At 37.0% G+C, this 21,309-nt stretch overlaps 1 protein-coding gene and 1 pseudogene across 1 annotated transcript; one reads left to right on the forward strand and one right to left on the reverse strand.

Moving 5' to 3' along the window:
* The first annotated feature begins 6,996 nt into the window (after nt 1–6,996).
* On the forward strand, nt 6,997–9,674 carry LOC110729706 (annotated as a pseudogene).
* Nucleotides 9,558–17,412, reverse strand: LOC110729704 (probable transcriptional regulator SLK2). Its single transcript, XM_021909481.1, has 10 exons — nt 17,263–17,412; nt 15,232–16,479; nt 14,853–14,984; nt 14,648–14,696; nt 13,537–13,751; nt 13,381–13,449; nt 12,913–13,013; nt 12,508–12,601; nt 12,343–12,412; nt 9,558–10,769 (listed from the first exon to the last, which is right to left on the reverse strand). The coding sequence occupies exons 2-10, from the start codon at nt 16,195–16,197 to the stop codon at nt 9,868–9,870; spliced, it is 2,598 nt and encodes an 865-aa protein (XP_021765173.1). The 5' UTR covers nt 16,198–16,479; nt 17,263–17,412; the 3' UTR covers nt 9,558–9,867.
* Nucleotides 17,413–21,309: the final 3,897 nt, after the last annotated feature.

Raw genomic sequence — 21,309 nt, forward strand, 5'->3', positions numbered from 1 at the left:
GTCAATAATTTGCGGGTTATAATCAGGTTGGGTCATTTCCAAGTCGGGTCATTATCGGTTCAAGTCGGGTTATGTTCAAGTCAATAACTTGTAGATTACAATCAGGTTGGGTCATTTCCAATTCATGTCATATTCGCGTTCAATAAATAGATAATTATCATTTTTATCAAGCTAATTATTTTCTTTGACTATAATATATATGGCAATATAATAGGGAACTATAGTCTATAATTTAGGAAGATAATTATCTCCTTTGACCATACAACAAATATATATTATATTTAACTCGGAAAATTTGCAAATTGCAGCCATTTAAAATTCGTATTTTGCAAATTGCAGCCATTTAAATTTTTTTTTGCAAATTACAGCCCAAAAGTTCGTATAAATTGTAAATTGCAGCCCAATTCAACTTTTTCATCGGTTAACATGTCAAAAAATCTTCATTTAAGGTTTTAGGGGCCCTTTTAGGTCTTAAGGAACCGAATTAAGCTCAGAATTAGCAAAAAAAATAATGTAAGTGTCTCATTTTTACAGTTTCCTACAAATCGATATATTTTTGTTACACAAAACGAGACACTTATGTTATTTTTTTGCTAATTTCGAGCTCAATTTGGAATTATAAGGGCTAAAATGGCCCCTAAAACCTTAACCGAAGATTTTTTCGACATGTAAATCGATGTAAAAATTGAATTGGGCTGCAATTTACAATTTATACGAACTTTTGGGCTGCAATTTGCAAAAAAAAAAAAAAAATTAAATGGTTGCAATTTGCAAAATATGAACTTTAAATGGCTGCAATTTGCAAATTTGGGTATTTAACTCTTAAATTTGAGAATGATGCTCCTTTCTTTTGCTGGCCTGGAACGACTTGGTGTTCTAGACAAAATGCTTTGATCAACAATAATAAGGTGGTCTAAATTGCGTTTAAGGTGATTTGAAATCGGGTCAGGAATAATTCATGTTGAATTTAGGTCGGGTCAATAACAAGTCGTGTTGATTTCGAGTCGAGTTAGTAACAGATCGGGTTGAGTTTTTGGGTCGGGTAAGTAATAGGTCTAGAAAAATTCAAGTCGGGTAAATAACAAGTCGGGTTTAATTTGGTTCAGGTCAATAACAAGTCGAGTTGATTTTGGGCCGGGTTTAAAACAGGTTTGGTTCAATTCGGGTCGGGTTAGGAACGGGTCGGGTTGAATTCAGGTCAGGTTAATAACAATTCAGGTTTTAACGGGTTAAAACGGGTTTGGGTCAATTTCGGTTCAAGTCGGATTCGGTGCAGGTTAATTAAATTGGCAATTGTAAATCGGTAAATCAGTGTAAGTTGTAAACCGGTAAATTAGCCGTTTAAAGGCAAATTGGATGGTTCCACCAACCCAATTGGACTCCCAGAGGATATTAGGGACCATGGTAACATTTCGGCAATTTTTATATCCGGGAGAAACTTTGGAGGTTTTGGAGCCCGATATCAAAAAGCCTTGAGATTTTAGAGAATACATCTCAGGGTCATATAATGCTGTTTGGAACCATATATGATCATTATATGTTGTCATAAATGTTAGTGGTAGGCTTGAGTTAATGAGATTGGTGCAAGTTGTAAACCGATAAATTGGTCCTTTAAAGGCAAATTGGATTGTTCTACCTACCCAATTGGACACCCGGAGGGTATTGCAGACCATGGTAAACATTTCGACAATTTTTATTTTCGGGCGAAAAAAAGTTAAAAAAATTCCAAAATTGAAGTCTAATATCCACGCTTTTTGAGAAATTTTGGAAGTTTCGAGGCCCAGTGTCAAAAAGTTTTGAAATTCTAGGGAATACATCTCGGGGTCATCTAATGTCGTTTGGAACCATATATGATCATTATTTGTTGTCATAAGTGTTCGTGGTAGGCTTGAGTTAATTAAATCGATGCGAGTTGTAAACCGATAAATTGGTCGTTTAAAGGCAAATTGGATTGTTTCAACCCATCCAATTGGACTCCCAGAGGGTATTAGAGACCATGGTAAACATTTCAGAAATTTTGTTACCGGGCAAAAAAAAAAAAAAACTCAAAAAATTCCAAAATTAAATCCACGCATTTTGCGAAATTTTGGAGGTTTTGGGACCCGGTGTCGAAAAGTATTAAAAATCTAGGAGATAAATCTCGCGGTCATATAATGTCATTTGGAACCATTTATAATCATTATATGTTGTCATAAATGTTCGTGGTAGGCTTGAGTTAATGAAATCAGTGCAAGTTGTAAACTGGTAAATTGGCTGTTTAATTGCAAATTGGATAGTTCAACCCACCCAATTGGACTCCGGGAGGGCATTAGGGACCATGGTAAAAATTTCGGCAATTTTTATTTCCGGACGAAAATAAGTCTAAAAATTTCAAAATTGAAGGTTAATATCCACGCTTTTTGAGAAATTTTTGAGATTTCGGAGCTCGGTGTCGAAAAGCCTTGAGATTTTAGGAGATTCATCTCGGGGTCATATAATATCGTTTGGAACCATATATGATCATTATATGTTGTCATAAATGTTCGTGGTAGACTCGATTTAATGAAATCGGTGCAAGTTGTAAACCGGTAAATTGGTCGTTTAAAGGCAAATTTGATGGTTACACCCAGCCAATTGGACTCCCAGAGGGTATTAAAGACCATAGTAAACATTTCGGCAATTTTTATTTTCGGGTGAAAATAAGTCTAAAAATTCCAAAATTGAAGGCTAATATCCACGCTTTTTGAGAAATTTTGGAGGTTTCGGAGCCCGGTGTCGAAAAGCCTTAACATTTTTGGATATACATCTTTGGGTCATATAATGCCGTTTGGAACCATATATGATCATTATATGTTGTCATAAATGTTCGTGGTAGACTTGAGTTAATGAAATCGGTGCAAAGTTATAAACCGGTAATTTGGCCGTTTAAAGATGAATTGGATTGTTGCACCCACCCAATTGGACTCTTGGAGGATATTAGGAACCATATCAAACATTTCGGCAATTTTTTTATCGGGTGAAAAAAAGTCAAAAATTCCAAAAATTAAAGGCTAATATCAACGTTTGTTTAGATATTTCGAATATTTCGGGGGCCTGGTTTCGAAAACTAATGAGATTTTAGGGATACATTTCGGGGTCATATAATGCCATTTAGAACCATATATGATCATTATATGATGTCATAAATGTTCGTGGTAGGCTTGAATTAATGAAATCGGTCCAAGTTGTAAACCGGTAATTGGCCATTTAAAGGCAAATTTTATGATTCCACTCAACCAATTGGAATCCCATATGGTATTAGGGACCATGGTGAACATTTCGGCAATTTTTATTTCCGGGCAAAAATAAGCCTAAAAATTCCAAAATTGAAGGTTAATATCCATGCTTTTTGAGAAATTTTAAAGGTTTCGGAGCCCGATGTCGAAAAGTCTTAACGTTTTAGGATATTCATCTCGAGGTCATATAATGTCGTATGGAACCATACATGATCATTATATATTGCCATAAATGTTCGTGGCAGGCTTGAATTAATAAAATAGGTGCAAGTTGTAAACCAGTAAATTGGTCGTTTAAAGACGAATTGGGTTGTTGCACCCACCCAATTGCAATCCTGGAGGAAATTAGGAACCATGGTAAATATTTCTACAATTTTTATTTCCAAATGAAAAAAGTCAAAAAAATTCCAAAATTGAAATTTCCACGCTTTTTGAGAAATTTTGGAGGTTTTGGGGCCCGGTGTCGAAAAGTTTTGAAATTTTAGAGAATACATTTCGGGGTTATATAATGTCATTTGGAACCATATATGATAATTATTTGTTGTCATAAATGTTCGTTGTAGGCTTGAGTTAATGAAATCGGTGCAAGTTGTAAACTAGTAAATTGATCGTTTAAGGGGAAATTGGATGGTTCCACCCAGCCAATTGGACTCCAGGAGGGTATTATGGACCATGGTAAACATTTCGGCAATTTTTATTTCCGGGTGAAAAAAAAGTCAAAAAATTCCAAAATTGAAGGCTAATATCCACGTTTTTTGTGAAATTTTTAAGGTTTCGGAGCTCGGTGTCGAAAAGTCTCGAGATTTTTGAGAATATATTTGGGGTCATATCATTCCGTTTGGAACCATATATGATCATTATATGTTGTCGTAAATGTTCGTGGTAGGTTTGAGTTAATGAAATCGGTGCAAGTTGTAAATCGATAAATTGTCCGTTTAAAGGCAAAATGGATGGTTCCACCCACCCAATTGGACTCCCAGAGGGTATTGGGGACCATGGTAAACATTTCGGAAATTTTTTGTTCCGAACGAAAAAAAGTTAAAAAATTCTAAAATTAAAGTCTAATATCCACGCTTTTTGAGAAATTTTGGTGGTTTCAGGGCTCGGTGTCGAAAAGTTTTGAAATTTTAGGGAATACATTTCGGGGTTATATAAGGTCATTTGGAACCATATATGATAATTATTTGTTGTCATAAATGTTCGTTGTAGGCTTGAGTTAATGAGATCGGTGCAAGTTGTAAACTAGTAAATTGGTCGTTTAAGGGCAAATTGGATGGTTCCACCCAGCCAATTGGACTCTAGGAGGGTATTAGGGACCATGGTAAACATTTCGGCAATTTTTATTTCCGGGTGAAAAAAAGTCAAAAAATTCCAAAATTGAAGACTAATATCCACGTTTTTTGTGAAATTTTTGAGGTTTGGGGGCTCAATGTCGAAAAGTCTTGAAATTCTACAGGATAAATCTCGGGGTAATATAATGTCGTTTGGAACAATATATGATCATTATATGTTGTCATAAATGTTCGTGGTAGGCTTGAGTTAATAAAGTCGGTGCAGTTGTAAACTAGTAAATTGGTCGTTTAAAGGCAAATTGGATGGTTTCACCCGGCCAATTGGACACCCGGAGGGTATAAGGGACCATGGTTAATATTTCGGCATTTTTTTTCCAGGTGAAAAAAAGTCAAAAAAAATTCCAAAATAGAAGTCAAATATCCACGCATTTAGAGAAATTTTGGAAGTTTCTTCCTATGAGTAATTTTTTCACATTTCCTAACATTTTTTTATTCAACATTAGTTCTATACGCAGTATTACTTAGTCTAGCCTTTGAGGCTTTGACATTCCAACCAAGTCCCATGATTTGCATGATTTTTTGACAAAACAAATGTGAAAGCTATGACTCCTTGTACAACAAAAACGATGTGAAAGTACCAATGAGGTGTATGTACAAGCCTCACAGGTTCGAATTCATCATCCTCTATTTTGTATAAGGTACAAGTAGTAATGCAAAAGTGGTTTATTAATACTCCCTCCGTTTTTAAATATTTGCTCCAGTTTTCTTTTCCGGCCATTTTTAAATAATTGCTCCATTTGCTTATTTGGAAAGCTTTACAATATTTTATTAATTTCTCTCACCAAGTGGACCCAACAATATTAATTCCATATTTTCTCTCCTTCAATTCTTTCCACTACTTTTGATTTTTTACAATTTTTTATTCTTCCACCAACCCCACTACCTCCATATTTTATTACTTTCTCTAATTTCTCCTAAAACTCCGCACATGAAAAAATGAAGCAAGTATTCAAAAACGAAGGGAGTAATAAATACTCCGTATATGATAATATAAACGATGTTATTTCAATCAATATTTAATAATGCCAATATGACAAGTATGGATGTAGGAAAACATGTCCTTAAAAAAACCTCTAACTTTATATAAATAATGCAACAACATGTTTAACAACATTCTTACATATTCATTAGATTATACGTTTATATCCAAGTTGCGGGCACATCCAACAAGTATCGACGATGCATTCTTGCTTATCAATCTTTTGAATTGGTGGACATGGATACATGGTGTCGAATCCACACGTCCCGAGACCAGGGAAATGAAGATCCCCAAGTCTTTGTTTTACCTTCAATGCAAGTCTTCCTAGAAGTCTTCCTTCTACCATTACCGCGTTATTGCTTGCTAAGAGCATCATCCCAATAATCAATGCAAAACACACCATCTTAATCATGCTTTGGTTGTTAACCCCCTTCATCTTTATTTATTCGATTTTTTAAATGAATTTATTTATTGAATTTGATGAAGTTTTTGGTTGATTTTATGTTGCATGGAGTACATATAGAGTTTTATTAGCTATATTTTTTTTTTGAAGGGTTTATTAGCTATATTTTGATATGCTTAATATAGATCGAATTAGATTGTGTTTCGGGTGAAAACAATGGGACCTTGCCGAAGGTCCGATGAAGTGGAGAAGACTAGATTCGATCCAAGAAATGTTGGGCCGAAGGTTTCCTGCACAGTAAACACACGTAAACTAGCCTCGGGGGTGTTGCCGAGGAAGGTCCCTCCGATGCTAAAGTCAGTACAGTGTGTAGAAAGAGAACACTATGCAAGAGAATTAGTTGCTTGAGGCTTTGCTTGAATCAATGTAAAAATGTAATATTGATGACTTTTATACCTCTTCATACATGGAGAAGTTGGGCCTTAGCCCAATTGCCTTGCCTTGAGGACTGATCTTTGACTTTAGCACAATTGGAGAGATGAACCTTGACCTTGGGCTTTTAATTGGATCATTTAATGCCTAAGCCCAATTGAACTAAATTGGACCCAAACAGATTGTATTTTAAGAATTTAGTGAGTTGGTTTTGATTTGCTTTGGTTGTCATTTGTTAGTGACAAGATGTATAATTTGAGAATATAATGGTGTAACATTACCTAAATTTGAATTGGAAAATGTCTATACAAAAGGATTTTTGAATGTGTAATTTTACAAAATAAGGAGGTATGCATTGTTATCCAATTAAACAATTGATAATGAACTCTAATTAACTAATAATAAATTGATTCGAATCCATTTTCAACCTCTATTGGCTGGTGATGCTAGGGTTACAATCGATGTCATCTTCGGCGAACATTTAGTAGATAATTTTGAATGACTAATAGCAATTTAAACATATGTTGACAACCATGAGAAATATCGTGTTCTTAAAACAACATATGCAGTGCAGACATATAATATATACGCAAATCAACGTGTGTATAATTAAGTGTACTCGAAAACATAATGAACACAATTGCATTATTTCCCAAGAAAATGTTACACAAGTGAAGTAACACACAACAATACCTTCTCCATATCATTGACAAACCCCAAACCCAACATATCTTCAGAGGAATGCAGAGTATAAACCATTCATTACAGCAAATTTCAAGTATATTGAGAATGTATGAAGATCTTAAGAAGACCATTAAATACCCACAATTTTTCTATCTCCAAACAATTTAGCCCCATTCAACTTGCTTTAAAGAACTTGTTCAACGACCCATATAACCTTACTAATGGCGATTATGGCCATCTTCTTCAATATTGTGCCAACCATCGTCTCATATTACAGGGGAAATTACTTCATGCTCGTATTGTTCTCTGTAACTTTAGTGTTGATAATTTTCTGGGTTCAAAACTCATCAATTTTTACGCTAAAACAGGGCACGTTGTTCATGCACGAAAGGTGTTTGTTGAAATTCCCCAGAGAAATATTTGGTCTTATAATGCTATGTTCATAGCTTATTCATGTGATGATAAGCCAGTAGAGACATTGAAGCTGTTTTCTTCTTTTGTGAGAAATTCAAGTGTTTCAGTGAAACCTGATAATTTTACTCTTACTTGTGTCTTGAAGGCGTTGTCGAGCTTGTTTTCGGATGGAAACTTGGCTAGGGAGATCCATTGTTATGCGTTGCGACGTGGGTTTGAATTGGATTTTTTTGTTGTTAATCCTTTGATCACGTATTATGCAAGGTGTGATGAATTGGGTATGGCAAGAAAAGTGTTTGATTTGATGAGGAAGAGAGATTTAGTGTCATGGAATTCCATGATTTCAGGGTATTCTCAAGGTGGGTGTTTTGAGGAATGTTTGAATCTTTATAAGTTATTGTTGGATGAAAAGAATTTGAGCCCGGATGGCGTGACCGTGGCAAGTGTACTACAGGCTTGTGCTCAAAAGAGGGATCTTGTTCAAGGGATGGAAGTACATAAATTCGCGGTAGACAAAAATATTAAAATTGATACATTGGTCTGTAATTCAATTATAGGGATGTATGCTAAATGTGGTAGCTTGGATTATGCTAAAGAGTTGTTTGATAAGATGAGTGAGAGAGATGAGGTTACATATGGCTGTTTGATTTCTGGCTATTTGGCTCACGGTTTTGTGGAGAAAGCGATGGATTTATTCAGGAGGATGGAAAGCCCGAGTTTGAGTACATGGAACGGTGTGATTTCTGGTTTGGCACAGAACAATTTTCATGAGATATCCATTGGTTTAACAAGGGAAATGCAGGATTTAGGCTTTAAACCTAATTCTGTGACAGTAGCAAGTGTTCTTTCTGCATTATCCCACTTCTGCAATCCAAGCGCAGGCAAACAAGTACATGCCTATGCTATTAGAAATTATCTCGAGGACAATATATATGTGGTAACAGGTTTGATCGATGTGTATGGAAAAGCTGGATTTCTTCAAGGAGCACAGCATGTATTTGATCAATCATGGCATAGGAGTGTAATGGTTTGGACAGCGATAATTGCAGCTCATGCAACAAATGGAGATGCTAATCATGCCCTTAATCTTTTTGATGACATGTTGAATCAGGGGACTCAACCTGATCCTGTTACCCTCACTGCTATATTGACTGCTTGCGCATATTTAGGTGATATAGACAAGGCTTGGAAGATACTGGAGGATATGCATGATAATTATGGAATACAACCATTAGCAGAGCATTATGCTTGCATTGTTGGGGTTTTGACGCAAGTAGGAAAAAAGTCTGAAGCCGAGAAATTTAAATCTAAAATGCCCATTGTGTTAAGTGCAAAAGCTGTGCGCTGCTAAATGGTGCTTCAGTTCAGGGCTATCTACTTTCTGATCAACTGCTTGAAGTGCAATCTGAAAATTAAGAGTTGTATTGCTGCCCCTGCAAATCTATACTAATCGAAACTTCATTGTTGAAAATGGGAAGCCACGAGTGTATAATTTGCTAGTATATGCTGTCCCTATTCCCAAGACTAAATTCTTAACATGTCATTGAAGTAAGAAGTCTAACCATTATAATGTCTTTGGTTAATAGCATACAGAGACAACAGAATACTAACTAAAGAAGTTGGTGAGACAAAAATATGATGAGCCCTAATATTAAGACTTCCTGAATCTTATTATAAGTTATAGGGTCTCCAAAAATACAATATTTTCCTCTATTGATGGTTTACATTCGCTATTTTGCTTCAAAACAACAAGCTACTCAATTGGTCAAAACTTTTCGGGATGAAAAATATCCTCATTTTTATACTTTTGTCATTGTGCAAATATACGTCTGTATTGTTTTTCCCATAATCCCGTGTACCATAAGACTCAGTAAAAATGAATTGACATTGTTTTCAGGGTAACACCATTTTTATGTGGTATGCATTTTGATTATTATTTACAGCACAGGTGCCCTTCATCATTGTCTATGCTGATTAATAACCTCAGACAAACTGCACTCTGAAAGCAACAATTCAAGCAATCTCAAAGACACTGCAAATGCACAAAGCTTTCAGAAAGCCAACTAAACTGTGTAGCTACCACGTTACTTAAGCATTAGGTTTTGTCTGATAAATTACACTTCCAAGACTCAAATCAGAAGGGAAAAAAAAAAAAAGACAATGATGGCTGTAAACCTACTGAGAAGCTAGATATTTTTTTTCAAAGAACTCATGAACTTAAAACCCCAAAAAAAGAGGAGTGAATTTGAGAACTATCTCAATATCCTGTACAATGTTTCCTGAGCACCTATGATAAGGATGCTAAAAGAGAATTGACCAGTTAGTCGTCTGTCCTCTCCATCAACAATCTCATGCCTTCCATCCATAGCCCATATTATCGTCAAGGTCACTGCCAAAAAATCCATTATCTGCAAAATCATGAGGCAAATCTGGAACCATGTCATCTGTCAAATGCAGATTTTGCGGCATTTCTGACGCTTTCTGATTAAATCCACCATTGGAACCACCTCCAACTGCTGATGAATCACTGTTAGCAGCTTTAAAACTGTTGTTCTTACTTAGAGTAGGCCCCCCACCTCCAGGCACATTACTCGACGCAGCTGGAGTCGATGGTGTACCATTGCCTCCATATCCTAACCCATTTGCAGCAGCACTTGCATTCATAGTTTGCCCACCAATGTTTTTTTGTTGTCCTGCTGCATTATTTCCAGACATATCCTGCAGTAACTGCTGAAGCATATGCTGCTGCAAAGCCTGATTGCCAGGTGACGGCTGCTGATTCTGTTGAGATAAGCCATTACCACTCACAGTGCGCTGCTGTTGCTGGGCACCCAATTGCGGATTTGAAAATCCACCTACTGGCGAAGTCTGCATTGACCCTGGAAGGACACTAGAAGCCCCTTGAAAAGAGGAAGATGGACTTTGGTTATTATGAGAAGAAGATGCTTCCTGCTGAAGTGAGTTAGGATTTGAGTTGATGGAGTTCTGTCTCATCATTATATTCTGGTAGTTGGTCAGTGCTAAGGCAGCAGCTGCCTGCCCACTTAATGTGCCTCGGTTACTGGCAAGCATATTAGGGTTGTTGCCCATGTTAGGGCTATTCATCCCAGACTGCTGCATTGCCATTAGTTTATTGATAGTGTTTCTATCAGTGGGCAGACCTTGAAGACCAGCTAGCTGCTCCATTTCCTGAATCCTCTGCATCTGCAGCTTCGATGCAGAGCCATGTCGGGGATAACTTTTCAAACCCTCTGCATATGAGACAAAAAGAACAGAATTCAGAAATACAGTTCAAACGAAACAGAAGAATCAGATGAGCTAAAAATTAAAACAAGAGTCATGCAGATTACACAGGGTGTACCAAGCTTTCAAATATTCTCAAGACTAAATTACCAATAGGAAGAGATGTCTAACAACAACAGCCGTACGATATAAAAAGTAAGGAAGAGATGTCTAACGCACAACCTAAAATCAATCTAAGCAACAAAAGGCACTACCTAAAACCCAACTATATTCCTGTAAGAACCCTTACTGGTAGCATCATATGTTCAACGCTCTGAACACACACACACACACACACACACAAATTTATGAACTAAGGTTCAGGCCTCACAAATTTATGAACTTGAATATGGTTTAGGTCACAAGTCAAAGTGTCAGTGTCAACTGCCAAGTCAAGACCAGGCATCCAAACAGGTATGACCTATGGGATAAAAGAAACATACTCCCTTCGTGTTTTAATAAGTGTTACACTTTGACCGGGACATAGTTTTAGTCAATTTAATTTACTTAACTAAAAAATAAGAGGTAAGTGGGGTAGTTGGAGAATTAAAAAATTATAAAAGAAAAATAGTGGGATTAATAGTTTATTGAAAAGTAATGAATGTGAGAAGAGAGAAATAAAAAAAAATAAAAAAAATATAAAAATATAAAATAAAAAAAAAAAAGTATCAATAGGTTTAGGTTGGGACCGTGAGAGGAGAAAGATTTAATATTAAAATGTAGCTTTTTGCTAAAACAAAAAAAAAAAAAAAAAAAAAAAGAAGAAAAAAAAAAGTGCAACACATATTTAAACACGGCCGCATTTGGTAAGTGTAACACTTCTTAAAACACGGAGGGAGTAGCTAAGTTTAACAATCTATATTAGTTCACATATTTGAATCATCACTTGCAGTCCCATTTCAGGCAGGGTTTTTCACATATGCGCTTGAAGAGCATAATCATCTCGCCAAGCTAATTGAACTCTGAAACTCGAGGAGAGAAATATAGATACATTCAGGTATGTGCTTGTGGAAAACATGAACGATTAAATTAAAGGAAACAAAATGGCCAATAAAAGAAACCTTGTAGAAGTGAACTTCCTAGGTGTAATTATTGACAAGATATGATGCTTTTAATGGATTAAAAATAATAAAAGAAATAATTAGAAAAAGAGAGAGAGAGTCGGCAAGGAAAATAGCATAACCCTGCTGCCCGAGACGGAGATACAAGGTGAATATATACTGCATTGATTTCCACAAATTTGTTGAACAGTGACATTGAGCCTAATGAGTGGAGCATGACAAGCTCACTAATGCAGCGCAAGTGTTGTAAATGCAATGCGTCTCTTATAAAACAAGATTAATTAACTATGTCCACAGAGATTCATACACTTCTTAAAACTAAACATTCATCCGCTTTTGAGGATCAGGTGCAAAGAGGCTCTACTTTATTGTCAAGCAGACAGTGGACTTTGATGACATGCATTTAAATTAAAAAAAATAAGAAAATGGATATACCCCTCAAGTATATGACCATATTCCAACAGCATATACAAGTAATTACCTATAGGACCGACTTTATTGTCCCGGCAAAAATCTACAAGGTCTTTCATGCTATTGACAACCTCGGCAATCTGTGGCAAGAGTATATCAGATACTATCAGATATAGCGATATACATTATCAGAAAGAATTTATCATCAGTGTTAACAAGGTGAACAAAAACACACCTGCAAACACCTAACATATCTTTTTGAGAATCCCAGGTCATTGAGTGAGTGCAACTCCAAACTCTTAGCAAGTTGACGACCAGCTGTTACAACCCTACAGCAGAAAAATGATTTCAGATTTTCAATTTATTACCCATATTAGAGTTTGGTTGAAATGAAAAAATTAATACCATAAAATTACATGGCATTTATTTCCAAGAATCTTTATGATTTACTACAGGATCGACAGTTCAACTAAATGATATTAACTGTATGAAAATGTAATGGTAACTACCACGTATATATAACACATTTCTTAGCCTTTACGATGAAAGATAGTAAACAAGGCACTCCATACTGCAATTTTCAGCAAAATATACCAATTGTGACCGTTGTTAACCTCTTGCTAAAGATTAATAAACTCACATATTACTGTTCGTTTGTAAATCTTGTGAAGAAACTCCTTCAGATCCACTGTCAGCGAGTGTGCTTTGACATTTTTGCGCAACCTGAAGCAGCTGATTCACCTGATAAATAAGCATATAGCTTCTTTATTACACATTGAGCATCAAAAAAAAAAAAAAAAACACACACACACACACAACTAAACAAACAAAGATTCACTACGCAGAGAACTTGAATATGTTTAATAATACACACTCCATCCCAAAATGTAAGATTATGGAGATTAAGAGTAGAAGTGTGATGAATATATAGAAAAAAAATAATAATAAGAGAAAATGGGGTGGAGAGGAGGAAATCATCATTTAAATTGTCTTCAACTCTTCATTAACTTAAACAGGATGAGAAAAGTTTATCCAGATATATTCCAAAATTGAAGGTGTAAAGATTGTTAAGACTTGAAATAAGAAATGGAAAAAAAGAAATAAGTACCTGAGGGGCAAAAAGCCTCCTAAGAAGTAGCTCCTCGTGGCGACGGGCACAGAAGTCCCATGATAAGATCTGTGAATCAAAGATGGTAAATGTGCAAGAAGTAGAAAGGTAAAGGTACTGGAATTGAATATATCACATTACAATACCAAACATTACCTTTAATTCCTGGGTGAATATGATTCTTAGTTGACCCTCACGAACAACACGAATTTGCTCATACACACTCTCCTGAACAGCTTTCCCATATTCCAACATCATTATTCCATTACCAAACCTACGTTCACGGGGCACATCAACAAACAAAAGCTCGTCTATCACGCCACTGCCAAATTTAATTTCATTGAGCCGTGGGAGTACTTCATATGTTGCTTCTGTTAACACACGGGAGAATAATAAGATGGTTAGAAGCAAAACCGTATATAGCATCTTTCTTAATCGCCCTAACCAACTTAAGCAAATGAAATTGTGCATTGAGGCACAGTATATAGGATAAATATATAAGCACAGCAGCAAGCTTAATCCCATGTTTGGACCAATAATACTTCATATTTGCACCCTCTCAATTAGCCTGCATCAAATAGACAGCTAACTGCGGTACAACCTTGCTTCTAGACCATTTTTGTGTCAATCTTAAAAGTATACCCTTCAGAATTCGCTATACAGAATATAACCAGTACATGACAGATGAGGAGCCTCACACTTGAGTCGCTAGAAATTTAGTAAATCACAATTGTTTAGCAAAAAATCTACATTTAATATTGGTTCCATGTAAGATGATGAGAGAGCAAACAATAACAAAATCTAGAATAGCTAAGAAAAAAGATACATAAATAAAAGCAATCATCTCTTCTCAGTCTTTAAAGTAAAGTGTAGGGTATATTCAATCATTGACCAAGTCTCGGAGATGTCGTAACAGAGCACAAAGTAGCATGCAATCCAAAATATTTTGTTATGTAGAATCAACCATGACCATGCTATCAGAATCTAGCAAATGAAACTAACATGGAACACGTTAAATACCTATAAATATATGTAGAAACTATCTCTGATCTGATAAGTTTTCAATCCTCATAAATAAACTAGGCTATTTTAGAGTTAATTGAAGGTCACAATAATACATCTCCAACAAGAATATACTAAAGGCAGTATAATTCACCTGCAAGAAACAGTTACATAATTTGCTTATTCCAGATATTTTTATACATGATACAAAAAGATTTTAAAACAACACAAAACAATAAAATGTATATGCAGAACACAAACTTACCAAACCCCCTTCCAGACTTGGAGCCACATATGTCACAGTGCCAAGCATCCTAAGTCATGCAAACAGCAAATATAAGAAAACTGGCCAAACAAATCACCAGGTTGAGAGGGGGGGGGGGTCAAACTGCTAACTCAGACAGATCAATATAGTAAAAACAATAGCAGAACTAAACAGTCGCTCCAGTTAAGAAGATTTTGTAACTAACCATAGCAGCTTGTGGGAAAACCCCTAATGCATGTTGTCCAACATTTTCATACAGAGACAAGCACCACCGTTTCTTAGCACGGGGAGCGTAGTATTCTGCCACAAATTTTCTCCAATAAGCAATCGTATTTTCCTGTTAACACAGAAAGATGAGTATGGCCAGAAGAGGTGACACTGCTAGTAAGATGAAGAAAACGACATACTATAATGAGAAATTGAGAATGCCTCACATGACAGATAACTTTCAGATCCAAACAGACCATCATAAATAACATAAGTTCAGAAGAGCAACGTGTACAGACTACAATCAGCAGCAGTGACAGTACAGTTCAGAAGACAAACAAAAATTTAGTAGCACTAAGATACAAGTAACAACTCACTTGTGGTCGTTGCCGCTGATGATAAAGGTATTGCATCAGACGACGGGCACATACGCCTCCAGTGTCTTGTGGATTCTTCATAGAAACCATTTGTTGTTGCACATTTTGTTGAAGTTGCTGTCTCATCTGTTGCTGTTGCTGTAACTGAACACGCTGCATTGGTGGCATAGCTTGCAAAAATTGTTGCTGCTGTCGTAGCCTCTGCTGCTGAAGGATAGCTTGCAACTGTGGGTTATGGCTTTGCAACTGCATTGGATCCGGTCTCTGCAGAAACTGTTGCAAGACTTGCTGTTGCAAATAATCTTCTTGCTTGATATCCAACCGCGGTTTTTTCTGCAGGTGGGATACATTAGCAGGATCTTGGATGAATGAATTATGAAGCCTTGACCCCAAAGAATGTGCGAGTTGGCCTGTTTGAGAAGTTGGCAACGATGAAGCACCAGAAGCCCCTTGTGGAAACTGATGTTGAAGCAACGATGAAGCACCAGAAGCCCCTTGTGGAAACTGATGTTGATTCTGCATAGCTTGTCGAGAATTAGGGTCGTGATGAGAACCCTGTTGCCCTGTTGTTGGCCCATCTATTACAGAAGAGCCAGAAACACTAATATTATTGGAAGTAAATGACATTGGTGAAGCAGGCAATCGTAAGTAGGATTCTGTGTTGATACTGGCACTTCTTTGCAAATGGGGACCTCCTGAGAAGGCTGAGTTCGCATCAGTGACCAAAGAACTAGCTCCAACACTTGGCCCTGAATTAGCCACACTGTTCAAAACCGTCTGATTCACGTCGCCAGAAAGTGGGCCTAGGTTCGAGCGCCCTGTTCCAGAAATTGAATTGGCAGTGTTCCCAAAAGACGAACTCAAGTGAGAGTTAATTACATTCTGAGACTGTGAATCTCCTTGGAAAAAAATACCAGAACTTGCTGAAGATTGAGACAGTCCTCCAGCCACCCGAGAAGGTGCCATGAGCGGCACCGACCCTTGATGGCTGGAATCCAAATAGCTCTCCAAAGCCAGGCCTGATTTCCCCTCTTTTCACCAAAAACTATACCCAATTTCCTCAAGTAGAGCTACATACAGAAACCCATAATAGAGCCCTCACAGTAAACCTCGCAAATACAATATTAGAACAGATTATATTATCAATTCCCAACACTATAACAAAAACTACCCAATCCAAAAGCTCTATATTACCCAAGTCGCTCGGTCGTACAGTGATTTGTTTGTTTTCCTTGACAGCCTTATACTCTAGTGAAAACACAAACCAAAGCTACAATCAGCAGAAGCAAAACCTAGTGAACCAGCAATCAAATTCAACATTTAACAACTGTTATCCTAGCCTAGTCACTACTTGAATTATCAACCATATAACATAAAATTCTATCCATAATTAAACCAACTTCTAAACTCCAAGCCTGCTCTTTTAAACCTTCGGAACCCACATCATATCTCAACAAAACAACCATATAATATAAAACCTATCCATGATTATTGAAGTTAAAGAGCTAAGTTATCAACTAGGAAAACCCTAATTGCTACCCACTAAAAAAACAAAAACAAAAAAAAAAAAAAAAAAGCTAACCACATTAAGTAAAAAAAAAATCCCACCTTGTTTTACCATAAAAACACACAATAGACATTAAATCACATCATTTTCTAACAAAATCCATCAAATCCAACCTCAATTAAAATTTTAAAAACCCAAAAAATACATACTTTAAATCTTTAAATTAAACTCATATATTTCCAAAAATGGAACCAAGAACTCAAATTACCATAACCCCACCAAACAAATTTATCACTTTAATTAAATTAACAACTCAAATCAACAAAGATTTAACACCCAGATGACTAGATTACACAAAAAATCAAACTTTAATCACATAAAAAAAAAAATTGGGGAAAAATAAAGCCAAAAAAAGGAAATGGTCAAGATAAATTAAGAAATGGAAACAATTATACCAAAAAAAAAATTACACTGATCACTGAAAAATAGTGCTGAATTTGAAGAGAGAAGGAGAAAGAACAAACCTTTGAAAACGGCGAGCTAGGAGAAAAGCTGAAGCCTCCGGAAAATTAAAAAATGAAATAATTTTTATTAAAAAAAAAAGGAAAAAAAAGCTGAAATTTTGGGGAGGAGAGAGAAAAATGAAAATGGAATACAAACCAATTTTATATAGCTAGCTAGGAAAGTAAGAGAGCCGAAGCAACCGGCTGCACCAGTAAACAGGAAAATGAACCGGCTATAACCGGTAATACAAGACACGTGGCATCTGTTAGGTTGGCGTACGTAGTCGGTGGCAAAATCAAAGCGGTGAGAAAAAGAGGTATGTGTTGACGTGGATAGGTCTTATTGGTCAAAGGGTTAATACTGGATTAGGGTCAGTGGGATACTCTGTGACGCGGTACAAGGTAAGGGTTACCGTAAGATGCTGCCACGTCAGCTAATTAAGTAAGATTTTGATACAAGGGTTTTTTGGAATTTTGTATTGTAATTATTATTAGACGTGTTAGATGTTTATTGGGTTGGTGTGATTGATATGATTGTAATGATGAGTTGAGGAGGTAGAAGTGTATACAGAAGATTACTACCCATTAATATATTTAATACTTTATTTTATTTTTTGATTTTTTTAATTCGAAAATTGTAAGATTACCTAGAGTTTAGGTTTTTAATGAAAAAAATTGGGAATACAAGGGATGATACTAGCCCTCGTGTGGCCTGCGCCGGCCACTTGAATTGAGTCCGTTTATTTTGTGAACATTACTTTTACATTTTAGAAATATTGCTCATAAAAATTGCTCTATTGATAATGTTTATGTTGGCTAAATTGTTCTACAAAAATGTTGGATAAATGAAAATTTTCTTGGGTTGGAATCAAATACTTAATTTGAGGTTTGACGTTTTTAAATATCATGTATAAGAGAGGTCAATTTCATGACTTATGGTACAAATCACCTTAACCCACTCAAGTTAGTCATGTTCATAACTCATGAGAATGTGGTTAGTTAGTTGTCCTATAAGCGAGTGGTTTAGGTCTTTTTTTTTTTTTATCAACAACAACAAAGTATAATCTCAAAAAAAGAAAATTTGTTTTACAAAAAGTAAAAAAAAATAACAGATAAATAAATAAATCAACACGTCTATGAGGTAGTGCAAGCACACGCAGTCTACTTTCTTTTTCTTTTTTTTATGACCGCCCATGACTAAAGTCATAAGCCTCTATAACTTCTACTACGACATCCTCTTATCATCCTTGTTCCTCGGGTAATCATTTGCACTCATTAGTTCAGTTAGAGGAGTAAAATATGGGTGAGTCATTGAGTATTTAAAACTTTTTTTAAAATCAATTATTTCCATTAAGTGGGTGTCGCTTCTATTTTGTGCAATAATGAGCTTTATTAGTACGCATTTAAGATAAAAATTCTATGGAAATAGATACCTATTCTAACATGTGATTGAAATCTCGTTTATGGTAAACTTGCCGTAACAAAAAAAAAAAAAAATAATCAAATAATCTAGGCGCACATTTTTTTTGTTTCCAAATAGTGACTTCATTCCTTTTATTTTAACATAGAGGCTTGTAAGTATATTATTTTGTCTTACAAAATGATTGCACAACAACTGTTGAAAGATTTATTTGTTGATTATACAAGAGTCATCTCCAGATTAAGATAATTAAAAATTCTTAAATGAACCTGGTTCACACTAATTTTTTGTGGACCACTAACATTAGGAAAACTATGGTTGTTTTATTAGTTAAAAAAAAAAAGTCACTATAATAGAATAAAGGTGTCTATGTTGAAATAAAAGTCATTTTGGTAATATATAGGCTATAAGAGGTTAATTTTTTTAATGAAATATTTTATATACTGGTTAGTAAGAATAATAAAGGTCACTATGTTATAATTAGGGTCATAACGTTGTACTATAAGTTCACAATAATATTAAATGTTATACTAGTTTTAATAAAGTTTACTGATTAGGGGATTTTGCTCCCACCAATCGGAATGCGCCACGTGGGCCAGTCAAGTCCTGCCAAGTGTCCCCCAGTTGGAACTGTCAGGGCTTGCCACGTGGCACACGCTTATTCGTCCACCTTGGACCTGTTATGTCATGACACGTGGCATACTCCATGCCTAATGGAGAAACCGGCCACCCAGGCCCAACTTCCGAGGGAAGCCCAATCAGCCCTAGGTTAACCTAAACCTAGGATTGGCACGTTTCCCAAGGTTATAAATACCTCCCTTAATCCTCATTAAGGGGGGATTACAGAAAAAACACATTGATTACACACAGAGTTACAAGCTGATTACGCTAAAAACTCACATTAAACACTCTCACCTAGAGAGACCCAATCACTTTAATTTCCGCATTAATTACTCCTTAATCAAGTACTAACTTGACCGTTGGAGGCGGAGCTCCCACCACCAGGAGTCTCCGTTGTTTTGCAGGTACAGGCGTCCGGTTCCAGTCTCGGAATTGTAACTCTCCCGCAGGACATCAGAAAACCCCGAAACATTTGGCGCCGTCTGTGGGGAGAGTACTTCTGAGATGGCATCCAAGTCTGTACCGACTCCTGAAGAGAGGCGTCCCCTAGACGACCCTCAAGTTCAGTCGGACCACGATACTGAGAGTGAATTTGAAGTTGAAGCTCACACAGCTTCAGACGGGACCCTAAGGGCCCGACGTACCCGTCATACCGAAAGGAGGGAACGGGAACATCTTCATACAGGAAGCGAGCCAGCAGGCGCACCGCCTGTTCGGCAACAGCCAACTGATGGGTCTTCTCCCATCACAAGGAACGAACTCATGACCTTCATGAGGGACTTCAAGGGAGAGATTCAAGAGTTGATCAACAAGAAGCCGCCTGCTCTGGTCAAGGAGCAATCGGCTAAGAAACCCTCCACTTCACTGAAGAGGAAGTCAGTTCAAGGGCGAGAGGCGACTCCTCATCCTAAATCTAGGAAGCGGGAGCCACCTGCCCTTGATTTCACAAAATTCTGTTTTCCTACAGGAAATAGGAAACCTGTTCGTCATATTCAGGCGGACGGGTCGAAGCAAACATTCACAGACGCTCGGCTACTGCTAGAGCAGAAGAAGAGTGACCGATTGTCAGAGTCGGCCTCTACTTCAAACTTCCAAGACAGTCTGCGAAATACCTCAATGAGGCATACGCAGTCGTATCATGAGAGTCAGTCAGGCGGTACCTCCCGTCAGTCCGGCTTTCATAGCGACCAGGCGGTACCAAACTTACCGTTTGTGCCGCAACAACAGTATTTTTTGCAGCCACCTCCGTTTGGTGGACATGCAGCAAAAAACGTCCAACCTATGGACTGACAGCTACGGTTGCTTAGACTTGGTGAACAGCCGTCGGCCTTCTCCAAGGAAATTACTGAAGCCGCTTAGCCGGCCAAAGTGAAAAATGTATTAGTAGGCGCCTATGACGGCACTACTAACCAAGAAGACCATCTGATGGCATTCACCAACCTGATGTACCTTCAAGGGTTGGATGATCCCACTTGGTGCAAGTGTTTCCCAGCGACTCTGAAAGGAATCGCACAACAATGGTTCGGCAACCTGCCGACTGGTTGTGTAAATAACTTCAGGACGCTTGCTTACTTATTCACCTCCAACTTCGCCATGAACATCCCTGCGAAAAAGACGACCCTTGATTTAGGAACAATTCAGCAGGGCGAGAAGGAGGGTCTTCGTTCTTACATCAGGCTGTTTAACCTGATGAGAATACAGATTCAAGGGTTACCGGATGAGGTAGCCTATACTGACTTTTTCAGAGGTCTCAAGGACGGGTCGACCTTCAAATTTGACTTGGTCCGAAAGAGGGTGGCGACTCTTCAAGAGGCCTTGATTGAAGCGGAAGCCTATATACAGGCGACTGATCTTTGTACGGTAAAACAGTCGGACGGGAAAAGGTTCGACAAAAGAGAAGGACGACAGAAACAGTCGTCAAACAAAGATGAGAAGAGAAAAGAGGTTTGGGCGGCTGATTCCTCTAAACAGCCGGCCCAGAAAAAGAAAAAAGAATTCAAACCATACTCCCCAAAGTATGCGTTTAA

Source organism: Chenopodium quinoa, unplaced genomic scaffold (assembly GCF_001683475.1).
Source record: "Chenopodium quinoa cultivar QQ74 unplaced genomic scaffold, ASM168347v1, whole genome shotgun sequence".
NCBI classification, from domain to species: Eukaryota; Viridiplantae; Streptophyta; class Magnoliopsida; order Caryophyllales; family Amaranthaceae; genus Chenopodium; species Chenopodium quinoa.